The sequence below is a fragment of the Typopeltis vanoorti genome, chromosome 2, assembly GCF_054136105.1.
Source record: "Typopeltis vanoorti isolate ZY-2024b chromosome 2, IOZ_Tvanoo_1.0, whole genome shotgun sequence".
Classification (NCBI taxonomy): Eukaryota; Metazoa; Arthropoda; class Arachnida; order Uropygi; family Thelyphonidae; genus Typopeltis; species Typopeltis vanoorti.
Window position 1 is genome coordinate 146,669,341 of NC_143550.1, and position 15,136 is coordinate 146,684,476.

General features: G+C 33.2%; 1 protein-coding gene across 4 annotated transcripts in view; it reads right to left on the reverse strand.

Moving 5' to 3' along the window:
• LOC150109506 (cytosolic 5'-nucleotidase 3A-like) overlaps positions 1 to 15,136 on the reverse strand; it is a 161,384-nt gene that overhangs the window by 95,244 nt on the left and 51,004 nt on the right. For all 4 annotated transcript variants that reach the window (XM_090413355.1, XM_090413375.1, XM_090413364.1 and 1 more), the window contains one exon: positions 5,546 to 5,615. In XM_090413355.1, the coding sequence (XP_090269481.1) occupies positions 5,546 to 5,615 (70 nt within the window). The remainder of the gene's footprint in view (positions 1 to 5,545; positions 5,616 to 15,136) is intronic.

Below are 15,136 nucleotides of genomic sequence, written 5' to 3' on the forward strand. Positions count from 1 at the left end.
TCAGCCATTCACCAGTGTGTTGCATTTTCATTACAATTTGATGAATCAAATGACTTCACTGATATTACTCAGTTAATGGTATTTATTCGCATGGTATTTCAAGATTATTCAAGTAAAGAAGAACTTTTGAAAATTATACCATTATTGGGAAGGACTAGGGAAGAAGACATTTTTTCAGCATTTGATGAATTTGTGAAACAACACAAACTTCCGCTTTTTAAACTTGTGTCTATTACTACTGATGGTGCTCCTGCAATGATAAGTAATAAATAAGGCTTCATTTCATTATGTAAAAATGATGACAAATATCCAGATTTTTTAACGTACCACTGTATTATTCACCAACAAGTGCTGTGTAGTAAAAGATTAAACACAAAAGATGTTTTGGATATTACATTTAAAATTGTAAATTTTGTTTGAGGAAAAGCCCTGCAACAGTGGTTATTTAAATTACAGGCAGATGATGATAGGGAACTTCTGTTGTACAATAATGTTCGCTGGCTCAGCAGAAGTCAATTTTTAGAAAGATTTCTTGTATTAATTAACGATATAAAAAATTTTCTTGATGAAAAAAGAGATATTTATCCACAATTGAGTGATAAAAGATGGTTGTTACACTTGTCATTTTTAGTAGATTTCTGTACGAAATTAAGCAATTTAAATTTAGAGTTACAAGGTAGAGATAAAAATTTAATTGACATGTTAAGTTCAATAAAAATTTTCCAACAATACTTACTTTTATTAAAGAAAAATATCAATGACCGCGAATTTAGACATCTCCGATATTTATTAAAATTTTTTGAACAAAATCAAGAAATGCTTCGCTATGATTTAAAAGAATTCATTCGTGAAATAGAATTACTTGAGGAAGAAATAAATTCAAGATTTAAAGATTTTCATAAAACTGCAATGATTGTATCTTTTATCAATAATCCATTTCAAGAAAACTTGAACATCACAGAAATTTCAAATAAAATTAGTCAGCTGTTTGATATAAACCAAGCTGAAGTAGAACTTGAGATATAAACATTCAGAATAGTTTACATTTAAAATCAATAAACAATGAAGTCATTTGGAAGTATGCATATGAAAAATTCCCAATATTAACTGATATTGCACAAAAAATTCTGTCGTGTTTCAGATCGATATACTTGTCAGAATCTGCTTTTTCAAATATGACCATCATAAAAAATCAATTAAGAAACCAAATTACAAATGATCATTTGGATTGTCTGCGATTGGCCACTTCTTCATATCAACTTGACTATGAAAATATTGCAAGATCCAAACAATGCCAAATTTCACATTAACTTTTCCTTTGTTTTTAATCAACCAGCATTTCCTGTAACTTGTGAGTTTGTAATCAATCTGTTGTTTTTTCTAACGTTGGCTTTCCAACGTTAGAAATAAATATTTTATTCCAATATTTTTTTTTTGTTGTTGTTGTTGTATTAAAATAATTAAAAGTGATAAATAAATTTTTAAATACACAAATAAAGTTTTTAGTTGTGTATTTTTTTTTAGTTGTTTATTTGTGCGTAATCAGATATCAGGTTGGGGGAATGTGATCTATATAAGAGAGTAGATCACCGAATAACTTTTTATAGAAAAGTAGCTCACGTAGTAAAAAAAAAGGTCGAACACCACTGATCTATATGGATCACATTACGAAGGAAAGTGGCATTAAAACTGATATCAAAAGTGGAGCTGATAATCTCACTGTTACTTTGTCTATATATGTATTACTCTTAAATAAATCCAGTACAAGGCAGCAGATTCCATAACCAGATTAATTACTAAATGAAAAGCAAAATTTGGAATAATAATCAGCAAAAAAAGACAGGAATGCTGAAAACATCAACTACATTCTAAATGGAGAATCTATAGACCAAGTAAAACATTTCAGCTATTTAGGCTGTATAATGAGGATATTAGGAAAGAACCTCACATTTTTAACATTCAGGATGTTGAGTATTTAGGTGACTCACTAGTTTTTAATGGAATGAATACAGCATAGAGAAAAAAATAAACACAAGTTTAAGGGATCTTATATTTTCTCTTTCACAGAGACATCATCTGGAATACAATCTTAAAATTGTAAAAACACATGCAAAAAAACTCAAAACAATAAGCGGAAAAAAAGTTCGACTAAAAGCTTAAAATAGTATGGGGGGGTCTTCTATGGGTGCTGTTGGGCAGGACTAAGAGGTTTAACAAAACCATATTTATTAAGATTAGGATGGGTTTTTCAAATCTTGCTGCTGATTCTAAGAAATGACTTGCAGGTTTATATTTATTGTGATGAAGCATAGTAGTTTTTTTTTTTTTTTTCCATCTGATTCTCTGCAAAGTATCAAAGTGCATCAAAGTTCATGATATTATTTAAAACTAAATTTTGGATTAAAGATTTGAAATGAGTAGAATTTTTAATATAAGATAAAGTATGATTAGTCAGTAACATCCACTGTGGAACAGAGGTTTATTGCGTTATGAATTTTAGGCAATCTGTATATTTGAGGGAAGGAGGCTTTTTTCTCCTAATTGTTTGAGGAGGCCAAGAAATGACATTTATAGAAGCTGTTTTCTTCTGAGAATTATGGATCATAAATTAGCAGTGCAGCCTTATTCAGAAACTGCACAGAGTTAATCTCAGGTAGTGTGGTCACTGAAACAGAATGGGAGAGGAATGGTTAGCACTAATGGATATTTTTCCCCCAGCACTAAGTTAGCTGGTTTCAGATTGCAACTGGCTTCCCTCTCGCAAATATAAATTCAACCTCATATACATCTGATAGTATGTTAGATGTAGTGCAAGGGTATATATATATTTTTTTTATAACATATGAAAAAATAAACACACACACACACACATTTAAGTGGATATACTGAAGTATACAAGATGAAACTAATATACATTGTGCATGTACATGTGTGTGTGTGTGTGTGTTTTGAATTTGGGTGGGCTTTCAATAGCATCCCCCCCCTTTCTTTAATCCCTTACAGATGAGATTATGTGAGAAATAATCATTAAAAGCTCCAACTCAAATTTTACCTCTCACACAAACTATGCCAATGAATATTGTAATAAAGTCAACTCTCAGTATAGCAAACTTATGGACCACAAGAAGAGTTTGTTGTAGTGAATAGTTTGCTCAATATCTTTTAGCATAACATTTTACTTATAGGGCTTTGATCAACTTTTCAGTAGTTTGCTATAATGGTGTTTGGTATAGTGAGTGGATAAGGCATTGCTTTGGGCACATAAATGGAGGTAATGGAGAAAAGATTCTCCATTTGATGTTTTGTGGCATCACGTACTTTTATGCTTTATCGTTTCAATGGATGTGTATTATTAAAATCGATATATATCTTTAATAATTAAATATGTTTTTACTCTTACAGAATACAGAGACAAATGTAAGAAAGCTAAACAGTGTGTAAAACTAGCTAAACAAAAGTCATGGGAGGACTTTGGCAAGAATATAGAAAATAAATATCAAGAAGGTGGCAAAATATTCTGGAGGTTGTTGAAGAAGCTTAGGAATGGAGGAAAGAGTGCTGTAAAAGGAATTAGAGATGATAAAGGTGAAATGAAAACAGGAGAAAAAGATATCCTTGAAGTATGGAGTAATTACTTTGAAAAACTGCTAAATGAAACAAGCAGTGATGACAGCACAGTGATAAAAAACACTGACCAGGCATGCAGTCAGGAATACATATCCATACTCGAAGTAGAAAAAGCCATCAAAGGCTTGAAATGTGGAAAGGCAGCAGGAGTAGATGATATTCGACCAGAAATGCTGAAGTATGGTGGTATAAGAGTCTTACAGTGGCTGCACTGCATGGTTCAGAAAGCCTGGACAGAGGGACGAATTCCCGATGATTGGAGTAGAGCTCTCATAGTACCCATATATTAAAAAGGGAAATAAAACTGAATGTGAGAATTACAGAGGTATTTCCCTACTGAGTGTTCCTGGCAAGATCTATGCAAGTATACTTGAGAAACGGTTGAGAAAAATTGTGGAAGAAAAGCTTGGTGAAGAACAAGCTGGATTCAGGCCAAATAGAGGCTGTCAGGATCAGATCTTCACTTTACGACAAATAGTCGAGAAAGCATGGGAATATAACAAAGATCTGTATTTAAGTTTTGTCGATTTGGAAAAGGCATATGACAAGGTGCCAAGAGAGAAGCTATTCAATACGCTGCAGTTATATGGTGTCAATGGGGCATTATATCAAGCAATACTTAGTCTTTATTTGAGTTGTGAGTCAGCAGTTAGAATTGAAGGAAGTACAGGAAGATGGTTTAATGTTAAATCTGGTGTGAGACAAGGATGTACATTATCCCCTCTGTTATTCATTATCTATATGGATCACATTATGAAGGAATGTGGTATTAAACCTGATATCAAAATTGGAGATGTTAATGTCAGCTCTTTGCTTTATGCGGATGATGTTATACTTCTAAATAAATCTGCTACAAGTCTGCAAGATTCTCTGACTAAATTGAATAGCTGTTGTAATAGATATGGTATGAAGGTCAGCAATAAAAAGACAAAGACAATGAAAATAGGCAGAATCATTGAAAATGTCAACTGTGTTGTGAATGGAGAACCTGTGGAACAAGTAAAACATTTCAGCTACTTAGGCACAATTTTTACTGAATTTTTACTGAAGATGGTAAACTAAATATAGAAATAGACAACAGAATCAGCAAAGCTGGTATCGTGGGAAGTCAATTGAATAAATTCATATGGAATAAGAAAGAAATTAGTCGGAACACTAAATTAGCTGTATACAAGACTGTGTTCAAACCAATTTTAACTTATGGATCTGAGAGCTGGGTCAGAAGTAAAACACTTGACCAAAGACTAGAGACCGCAGATATGAGAGTCCTGAGAAAGATTAGAGGCGTGAACAGATGGCATCAATGGCAATATCATATTAAAAATGAGGATATTAGGAAAGAACTTGACATTGTCAGCATCCAGGAATGTGTTAGCAGAGCTAATCTCAGATGGTATGGTCACTTAAATAGAATGGGAGAGGAAAGATTAGCAAAACAAGTGTTCTCTGCCAGGTTGGCAGGAAAACGACCCAGAGGAAGACCAAGATATAGGTGGATTGATACGGTACAAAGTGCCTTAGACGATAGAAATATAAGATCTGATAATGTTGGAGTCTTGACAAGTAACAGACTGATTTGGAGGAAAATTGTAGATAGGAAGTTAGTAATGATGTAATTTTTTCATGTAGTGCTGTCATATCCTGTACACCCCTTGAGGGTACATGGCAGGAATTTGATGATGATGATGAAATTTATTATTTTATGTTTACTCAACCTAAAAAATGAGACCAACACACAAATACGCAATCCCTTTCCAACAACATACTAAACCAATGAAAAGAAAGTGCTGCCAAGATATCTAAGCCTTCTTCAATGTTCTAACAAAAACAACTATGAATGATAAAATTTCAGAGTTAATCAATGAAAAAATAATACATTATATTTATTCTGTGATGCATTATAATTTCAGAATCTTACCATGTGTAGTGTCACAAAGAATTCCATCTTTGTGCATCCTGAGCAATGTTCTATCAAAGTCAGCTATCACCTAGCAGATGATAAAACAGCATACAAATAAACCAATAATATCTTTCAAGAATAGTAGGTTTTTTTTTATTATAAGTAACTATTTGGAATAATTATAGACAAAATTTCCAGTTAAAAACCAAGATTTTTAACTCATTTCCATTTTTTTAATAGAAAACACACACACAAAGTCTGAAGTACGTATAAGAATTCACTGAGAAATTTATTCAACTGCCCACTAGTCTGACTTCCTGGTTATGGAAGTCAGGCTTATGCTTTCAATTCTGTAACACTTTTGCTTATTTGTCAGTGCAGCTGCTTCCCTCTCCCATACTTTTCAATTATAGGTTTATAATTTCAACTAAAAGCAATATTCGTTAAAAATTATATCCTCATTCATGGTAAAAAATTTAAGTGGACCAATATAAGCATCAATGACAAGAACTGAAGTAAATGAATATGATTGTCAAGCTTATGCATATCAATATTTTAAGTAGATATAAAATAAAGCACTTGATTTAGAAATCTGCATTACAAAATTAAAAAAAATATATGAAAATGCCAAATATGCATTACTCACCAAATATCACTGTTGGGAGCCAAAATATGCTCACAATATAAAAATAGAAATCTGCATTACAAAATAAAAAAAAAATATATGAAAATGCCAAATATGCATTACTCACCAAATATCACTGCCAGCAGCCAAAATATGCTCACAGAAGAGATGTTAAATATTACTGGTCAAGTGAAACTTGATATCATAGAACATTAACAAAGGAACTTAAAAGGTTTAAACTGGTCAAAGAAAGGATATTAAATATCTTTCATTTTTATTCTCTTTTTCTACCCAACCAAATATATTGAAACTATGGAGTTTCAAAAATGACCAGAAATTTTCAATTCAACATTTAGCATCTGATTTGCCAATTTTAATAACTTGTGCACTCACTGAGAGATAAAGCTTTCTAAAATGAGATTGCTGCAATACAGCTGTCAGGTCAGTGAAAGCAATAATAAAAGATAAATATATAGATTTCTGGCCACACTCTTAACAATACTACAATTCTTGAGTGACACTCTTAAGCTGTCTGGCTATTTTCAAAACTAGGAAGTTTCAGTGTATCTGGCTGAAAAAAAAAAAAAAAGAATGGATAATAACCTTTCTTTAAACAGTTTCATATTATAACAATCAAATTATTCAAATATTCTTGGATTATTTGTTCATGTAAATTTTGTAGGTTTTCTATGCATTGGATTTTTTTTTTCTTTCTAATTAATATCATTCCCACACATAAGAGGCCACAGAGCTTATAGAAAATCACTGACATGCATTAATAGAAATCAAGAAAAAAATAATCTGTTGATATTCTTTTTAAATCACTAGCAATTAGTCCTCAGAAAATACCTCATGAGGAAGGCCGTTTCACAGTACTGAGGCAGATGGGAGTAGATTAATGTCAACAGCTACTCAAATATCAACATCTGCTCAAATTCAACTCAAAGAATGTTGGGCAGCTGTTGCTCGTGTTACTGTAGCTATCAGAAATGGAAGAGCATGATGAATGACAGGTCAGGTGAAGAATACCATAGAAACGTGGAAAACACATAATACAGACACTGTTTCTAAGACAGTGGCTGGAGAGCATGTGTGTGAGAGTGGTAACCAAACTGCTCTTTTCTGAACAGCTTAAAGAATTTTTGGATGTCATAGGTGCACTACCAAAATGTGAAAGCAGTATTCCACGGTTAGGCAGATTTGAGATTTGTACAAAGTAAATAGCTGAATAAAGAGTGGTAATCAGGCTTTTTATTCTCTCTCACATGTATTCAGCTCAAAAGATATTTATTGGAAGACTAAAGTACAAATATATAAATCATTAATTCATCTAATTGCTATCTATGGATGTGAAACCTGGATATTTACGGCAAGCATAGAAAATTTGGTACAGTGAATGATAATGATCTCTGGAGGATCAGATACAACCATAAGTTATATCAACTCTATAAAGAACTCACTATATTATCTGGTATAAACAGTAAAATTCTTAGTAAAATATCAAGAGAGAAAGCCAAGAACAAGATGGATAGATATCATTAATCAAGATGGCAACATCATACTGCCATGTCCAAACTGGAGAAGTAAGGTCCTGGATAGACAGAGTTGGAAGCAACAAATGTATGAGACCAAGGCTTGATATGGGTTCTACATCCTAAATCGAGCAATGTCTAATTTTTTTTATTTTTTTTTTTCTTCTTCTTCTTCCTAACATGGAATTTAGGCCATGTGGCCTGTTCCGGTCTCATGCCATCTCTTTCTTGGTCTTCCGATTCTTCTTTTTCCACTTATTTTGTATTTGTATAATATTTTTGGTAGTCTGCTGTTGTACATTCGATTTAAATGTTCTAGCCATTTTTGTTTATACTGTCTTATGTAGTGATTAATTGGTTTTATTTTCAGGGATTGTAAGATTTCTTCATTTGTTTTGTGGTCCCACTTGGTATATCCAGCTGTTTTTCTGAAGAACTTCATTTCTGCTGTTTGAATTCGTTTTTCATCTTTCCTTTTCATGGTCCATGTTTCGCTTCCGTATAGTAGAGTTGGTTTTGACAAGACATTATATAGTCTGATTCTAGTGTGTTTTTGTACCAGGGATGGCTTAAATATATTATTTATTATGCCATTTACTTTGACAAAGTTTGATATTTTAGTGTATGTCTTTTTCTTCTTCGTATGATAGATCACATCCCAAGTATCTGAAAGTGTTTACTTGTTCTAGTATTTTATTATCTATCACTATTTTACTTCTTATTGGGTTTTCTCCTTTGAATGCAATTATTTTTGTTTTTTCATTGGATATTGTCATATTATATTGCTTTGAGATATCATTTAGTGATTTTAATGATCTTTGTAAGTCATCTTCTGATGTAGCTAATACTATTTGATCATCTGCCAATAGTAGTGTATCTATCTTCATTTGCGGGGTCATTTGTATACCAAATGGGTTATGCTGTTTCCAGATTGTTATTATTTCATTTATATATATATATATATTGAAAAGCAGAGGTGAGAGGGTACATCCTTGTTGTACCCCTCTTGATATATCTTTCCATTCTGAGGTGTGTTCTAATTTAACTGCTATTTTATTTCCTGTATATATTTCTTGAATAGATTGTAAAAGTTGGTTTGGTATGTTTAAATCGGTTAATATTTTAAACAAATTTTGTCTGCTAATTTTGTCAAAGGCTTTTTCATAATCAATAAACGTCACGTGTGTTTCTTTTTGAAATTCTCTTCTCTTTTCTATTAATAATTTTAAAGTAAAAATTGGATCTATGCAGGATCGGCCTTTTCGGAAACAGTTTTGTTCTTCTAGTAATTTGTTTTCTACAATGCTGCTTAGTTTCTCTTTTAATATTCCTGCATATATATTTTATATCCTGTATTCAGCAGGCTAATTCCCCTATAATTATTGCAATTGTCTTTATTTCCTTTTTTATATATTGGGATAATCAGTGCTTTTTTCCAAGAGTTAGGGGTTTTTCCAAACATCCAAACCATATTAAAAAATTTCAGAAGTCTTTCATTAAATTTTTCACCTGCGTTTTTGTATAGTTCTATATTTATATTGTCTTCTCCTGGAGTTTTCCTATTTTTCATCTTCTTTATTATATTTTTCAGTTCTAACATTGTGATATTTTCTATTAGGTCATTCTTTGTCTTATAAAATTTTAATTCATTGTTCTCATCTATCCAGAGATTTTGGAAATAGGTCACCCATTTTTCTAAATCTATTGTTTGTATTTTTATCTTTTCTTTTATTTCTTTATTCATGTATTTCATTACTTTATAGGTTTTTGGTTGTGGCTTAAATAAATCCTTTTCTAGTTCTGTTACGAAATTGTTCCATCTTTCTCTATGTTTTTTCCTTACTTCTCGTTTTGCAATTGCACTATTTCTTTTATACTCTATTTCTGCTTCTATTGTTTTGGAATTTAGCCATTTCTGGTAACTGTCCTTTTTGGTTTTTATTATATTTTCAATTTCTTTGTTCCAGTCTCGTAGTCCTCTTTTTCTAATCCATTTGTGCTTTATTCCTAAGATTTCTGTTGCTGCTTTTGTGAGAATTTGTTTCAAATTTTCCCATTCATCTTCTATGTCATTGATTCATGTGTGGTTTCAGTTTTTGAGTTTGTGCATTTTTGATATTGTAGTCTAACTTGAGGATCCTGCAATGAAGAAATTTTGTAGCTTGGCTGGTAAGAATTTTCAATTCTATGTGTTTTTAGCCACTTTGGTTTAAAACGAATTTTTGCTGATACCATATAATGATCAGAGTTTAATTCAAAGCCTCGACATGCTCTTACGTCTAAAATTAACTCTGCTAATTTAAAATTTGTGATAACGTAGTCGATTATTGATTTGTATCCTCTGGCTGACCAAGTATATTTATGTATTTCCTTGTGTTTAAACATTGAATTCATTATTCTCATATTATTATAAATGACAAAATCGCGCAATCTGCGACCATTTTGATTACACGTATCTTCGCCAAATTTACCTATGTTTGTTTTGTATTTTTTGTTTACTATTCTGGCATTTAAGTCTCCTGCTAGCAGTAAATAGTCAGTTTTGTTTGTTTTATCTATGGCATTCTGTAATTCTTTATAAAATATATTACTGTCTTCTTCTTTTCCCTCTTCTGGTGCATATGCACCAATTATTTATATGTGGCCTCTTAATGTCTTGAGTCTAATTTCTATTAGTCTTTCATTCAAATAGTTGTAATATACAATATTGTTCTTTAGGGATTTATGTACTATAATCATTATACCTGCTTTTGCTCTTTCTTCTTTTTTTACCCCACTGTAGATTTGTATATAGTGGTTTGTTTCTTTTGTACCTTTTTTTTTTCTTTGTTTCTGTTACTATACACATCTTTATGTTAGCTTGGTTTAGTTGTTTATCAAGTTCTTCTTCTTTGTGTGCAATGCTTCTCACATTCCATGTTGCAATCTTCATTATGTGTTCCTTTTTCCAATTTCGTTTACTGTTTTTTTTTTTTTTTTTTTCAATAGCCAAATTTGTTTGAAGTCAAGGATGCTACAAAAGTGATATGGTTATGCCAGAAAACGCTAGGAATAACTGTCAGTCTGAGAAGCAAGCCCTGATTTGAGTAAAGCTAAAGGAGGGAGAAAGAAAAAAACTGCAATTTCTAAAATTAATGTGCATTTATTTCAAACAGTGCTTGATAAACTTAAGAGCTAGAAAAATAAAGAAAATCTATGTTTGTGGCAATTTGGTTAGAATGCCACATGAAATGACTAAGGCTATGAGGCCAGTATATCATATACTATCAAATGTGTATGTTCTCTGGCCAGTATGTTAGATGAAAAATCTACAAATTCAATCCCAGGTTTTTCAAACCAAAAAGACTAATACTGCATCATCCTCATGACTATGATACTGAGATGCATTTGTTGTGAATTAGCATGCAATAAAAAAAAAAAAAGCTTTTAATGCCAATTAACATGAAAAATTTACAAATCAGTGCAATGACACTTTTCCACATCATTGAAAAAGATCATTCTGCAACCAGTCTTTACAAAACTAATGACTGGTTACAAAAAAGTGCAAAGTTTCATGGTAATCTTTGGCAACTTATATTCCAATTCTGGTCAAAATTTAATGAATAATCCAAAACGGATCTATTCATAATTAGTTGGGCAACCCACTAGGAGAAGACTAGGAATACAACCTTCTAGGTCTGTTTTGTGCTATATGAGATATTGTGATTCTGTAATAATGCAACTACATTTTTGTGGCTAATGGTGCACCAGCAGAAAACTTACAAACAATAATGTGTGGAATGTACTACATACAGCAAGTTGCAAATTAAGTTCTTTTTAGCTAAGAGCATAGTATGCTACTTAGCAAAGCAGGATGATGTTCATGATCTAAAAATATTCTTAAATTATTATTAGCAGCGATACTAGAATGAAACTATTCTGATGTAACCGCAAACCTCAGTGCATGAAGGATAAAATATCCTTTGCTTTGTCATCATAAAACTGTTGGTTCAACTCCAATCATTACATGAATGCCTGTAAATTGCATTTCAGCTTTGGTATTTTTTCAGGCAGTTCTACGAGCAAAAAAATAAAAACATAAAGAACCTGCAGCTCAGTCAGTTTCAATGATGGCCTATGGTCGAAGACACCCAGGTTTGAATCCCATCTAGGATTTTTTTGAATCCCATCCCAAGAACGTTTATCGGCTTTTCATATGAAGATGAGTTAGCCAGTCTCGCATGGATATGGAAGTCTTTGCTTCTGCAAAAACAGGAAAACCAGCCATCACATATGCACTTGACAGCCATAATACACTATGCAGTAGGATAAAGTGCACTATCAGAACATTAAGTTACTTGGCTGTAACTGGCCTGACATGCAAGGGAGGAAGAGGGGAGGGGAAGGTGATAGATTACCATTAGTGTGACACCCACACACTGTTCAGGCCTCCAGTAAAAATGTTTTTTTTTTTATATAACTCCTACCCACAAAAGGTTATAAAGTTACAGTACCTTACAGACCAAGATTTTTTTCCCCATAATCCAGAGACTAAACATGGAACTTTTTCAAACCACTTCAGACCTCCAATAAATGGGATAGTTCTCTCACACCTGGTGATAAAATTAATCTCCCACCTAAAGAAACATCTATACCTATGGCATGATTTGACCTCTCACTTTATTGATTTGGAAAGTAGATACGCTAACCACAGCCAACTAGACTGCAGTGTTTTTGCCTACTAGTGTGTCAAGGAAAGGCAGAGAGTTACAGTTTTTCTTTTCAATGGTGAAATAGATTCCCAGTTGTTAGGTGTGCGAAAAACAAAAACAAAAAAAAAATTAATTAATCTGGCCAATTACGTGGCCAAATGGAGAACATGTCATCAACATAGTGTAGCTATTTGTGGGTTGGAAAGGGGCAGAGAGTTCAGGAATATATTTTCAAATTGTTACATGGAAAGATTGAGGGGGAAGGGGGGGGAAAGGAGCCCTTAGTTGCACCTTCAATCTGCTTATAGGTTTTCTCCTGCCAAGACATGATAAAAGTGAATAAGACTGATATACCTGGATAGTGAGTATGAATGAGTTCTGAAGTTTCCTTTATGGTACATCAGTGAATAAGGAGGTTATATCAAAACTGACTATGCCAGTAGCTTGAGAATACTATTTGCAAAGCAAGATTTGAAGTGCAGAGTTTTAACATGGAAAGGAGTAAGGACCAAATGAGAGAGATCTTGAACTAAGCATCTGGCCACTTAGTAAGGAAACCAATACTGTCCACTATGGATCTCAGAGGTGTGTTCTGTTTGTGTATTTTTGGTAACTATAAATTTTGAAGGCCTGGGATTTTGTTTTTGAAGTTTTTGGATAGGGTAACTGCAGCCTTTTATCCATTGAACTATACAATATGTTCTTCATAGTATTCAGATCCTGGAAACTATACTTAGTCTGGAACCTCTTGACTTTACTTACCTAAGATGGCCTTAGGTATAAGATATGATTGCACTGCCAAGATCGCAGCTTCCTAATTCCTACAAGATAGCAATAGGAAAGAATATATGGGTAAGAGACTTGCATAATTACAGTCTATCATAGTGCCAACATGCCACTCTTCAGCTTTGTCTATTGTTAAATAAATATTAAAACCACTGATGTGCATTAAGCCTAGAAGAGTAGCAATTAAAAAAACAAAAAAAAATTAATATATTATTTCACTTATATTCAGAAATAAAAACAAAACTAATATTAAGTAATGTTTCCTATCATGGTGGGATATGTTTGCTGGAAACTGACAACATGTGAATGAAACAAATCAGGATACATTACAAATGAGAACAGCTTAAATTTGGTAGGTGAATTATACAGGGAATAATAATTAAATATGAAAAAAAGGAAACTATACATAACTTATATACAGTAAATATGGTCAGATGTTCATCTAGCATCTTGTACAATCAACTGCTCTTTCTGTGCAGGATATAAGGTCCTCTTTTGTGCAAGATGATGGAAGAAAGACAAGAAAGAAGGTGTTCCATGGACTGGGTTGTCCCACATCACAATTATCTGGGCCAATGAGGTAGTCCCATTTAATGAGGTTTTGTTTGCTGCGTCCTGTTATTCGAAGTTTGTTGAGGCTTTTCCAAGTATTCCAGTCCAAGTGGGCACCACGTGGAAAATGTTCAGCTGTTTAGAATACCAGTTTTATTTTCAGGATACAGTGCAAGCCATTATTGAAGTCTGTCTCTGGGAGGTTTTTAAGTGGTTTAACAGTTGCTAGGAAGCTATGTCTGATATCTTACTCTTTCGGCTGTGGTCTGGCTGAATATTGGGTGCCGTTCATCATTCGTCTGCTTTTTTCATCAGCTGAGAATGCAGATCAATTCGAAAAGTATACAGGTCTTTTAGTGGTGTTGGTTTCAGGCATCCTGTAATTAAGTGGCAGCTTTTATTCAATGCTGGGTCAAAATTTTCAGCATGGCAGGATTTGGACCATACTGGGCAGGCATATTCAGCAAGATCTCAGTGTGCTAGGGTCTGCACCCCATTTAGAGGAGGTAAGCTTTCTTAGTATAATGTTTCTTGCATTCATTTTTACCTTTGCTTTTTCTATATGTGTTTTATATGAGAGGGTACAATCGAGAGTCACACCAAGATTGGATTCCAGGAATGTTCTATATTAAAGCCTTCCAAAGAAATCTGTAGCTTCCTGTTGGATTCCTTATTGTTAAGGTGGAAAAGGCCAGTCTGGGTTTTCAAGGGGTTTGGTTTTAGTTGATTGCTGCTATAATATGTGGTTAGACTATTTACAGCAAGTAAAAGAATAGTTTCAATAACTTGAAATTTTTTTGATTGGATAGCTATGGCAAGGTCATCAGCATAGATAGAATTTCTAGTTCCTGGAAAGATGGGGAGATCATTGACGTAGATGTTGAAAAGTAATGGTGATAACACACTTCCCTGGGGGAGGCCATTTTTTTGGAGGTGCCAGTGGCTCTTCCTATCATCCCAGATCCATGTAAAAGCATCTGTTTTCCAAGAATGATTGGATCAGGAGGACAAGATGATAGTCTCTAGTTATTCTGAATATTTTATTTCTGAGTGTGAGATGGTTTATGGTATCATATGCTAGTTAGGTCTACAAAGACTACTCCTGTGGCTAGTTTTTAGTTTTTGCTCATAACCATTTTCTATATTAAATTTAGTTTAATCTTTTATCCAAGTGTAAGCAAACAAAGTTTGCACCTGAAAATATCTTCAGGACTGAGGTAAGGTGGTGCAACACCAGGCAACTCCGAGCAAAGGTGGACCAAGCTCTCATCACTCCTTGTCTCAGTATCTCCCATAATGCAAAGCACATCTCCTTGCGGACATGTATACTGCTATGCATTAAGGGAAGGGCCACTACCCAGACCGGTTTCGACCTTTATTGAGGTCTCGTCAGTGGGAGGCAGACCCAAACGTGGAGATACTA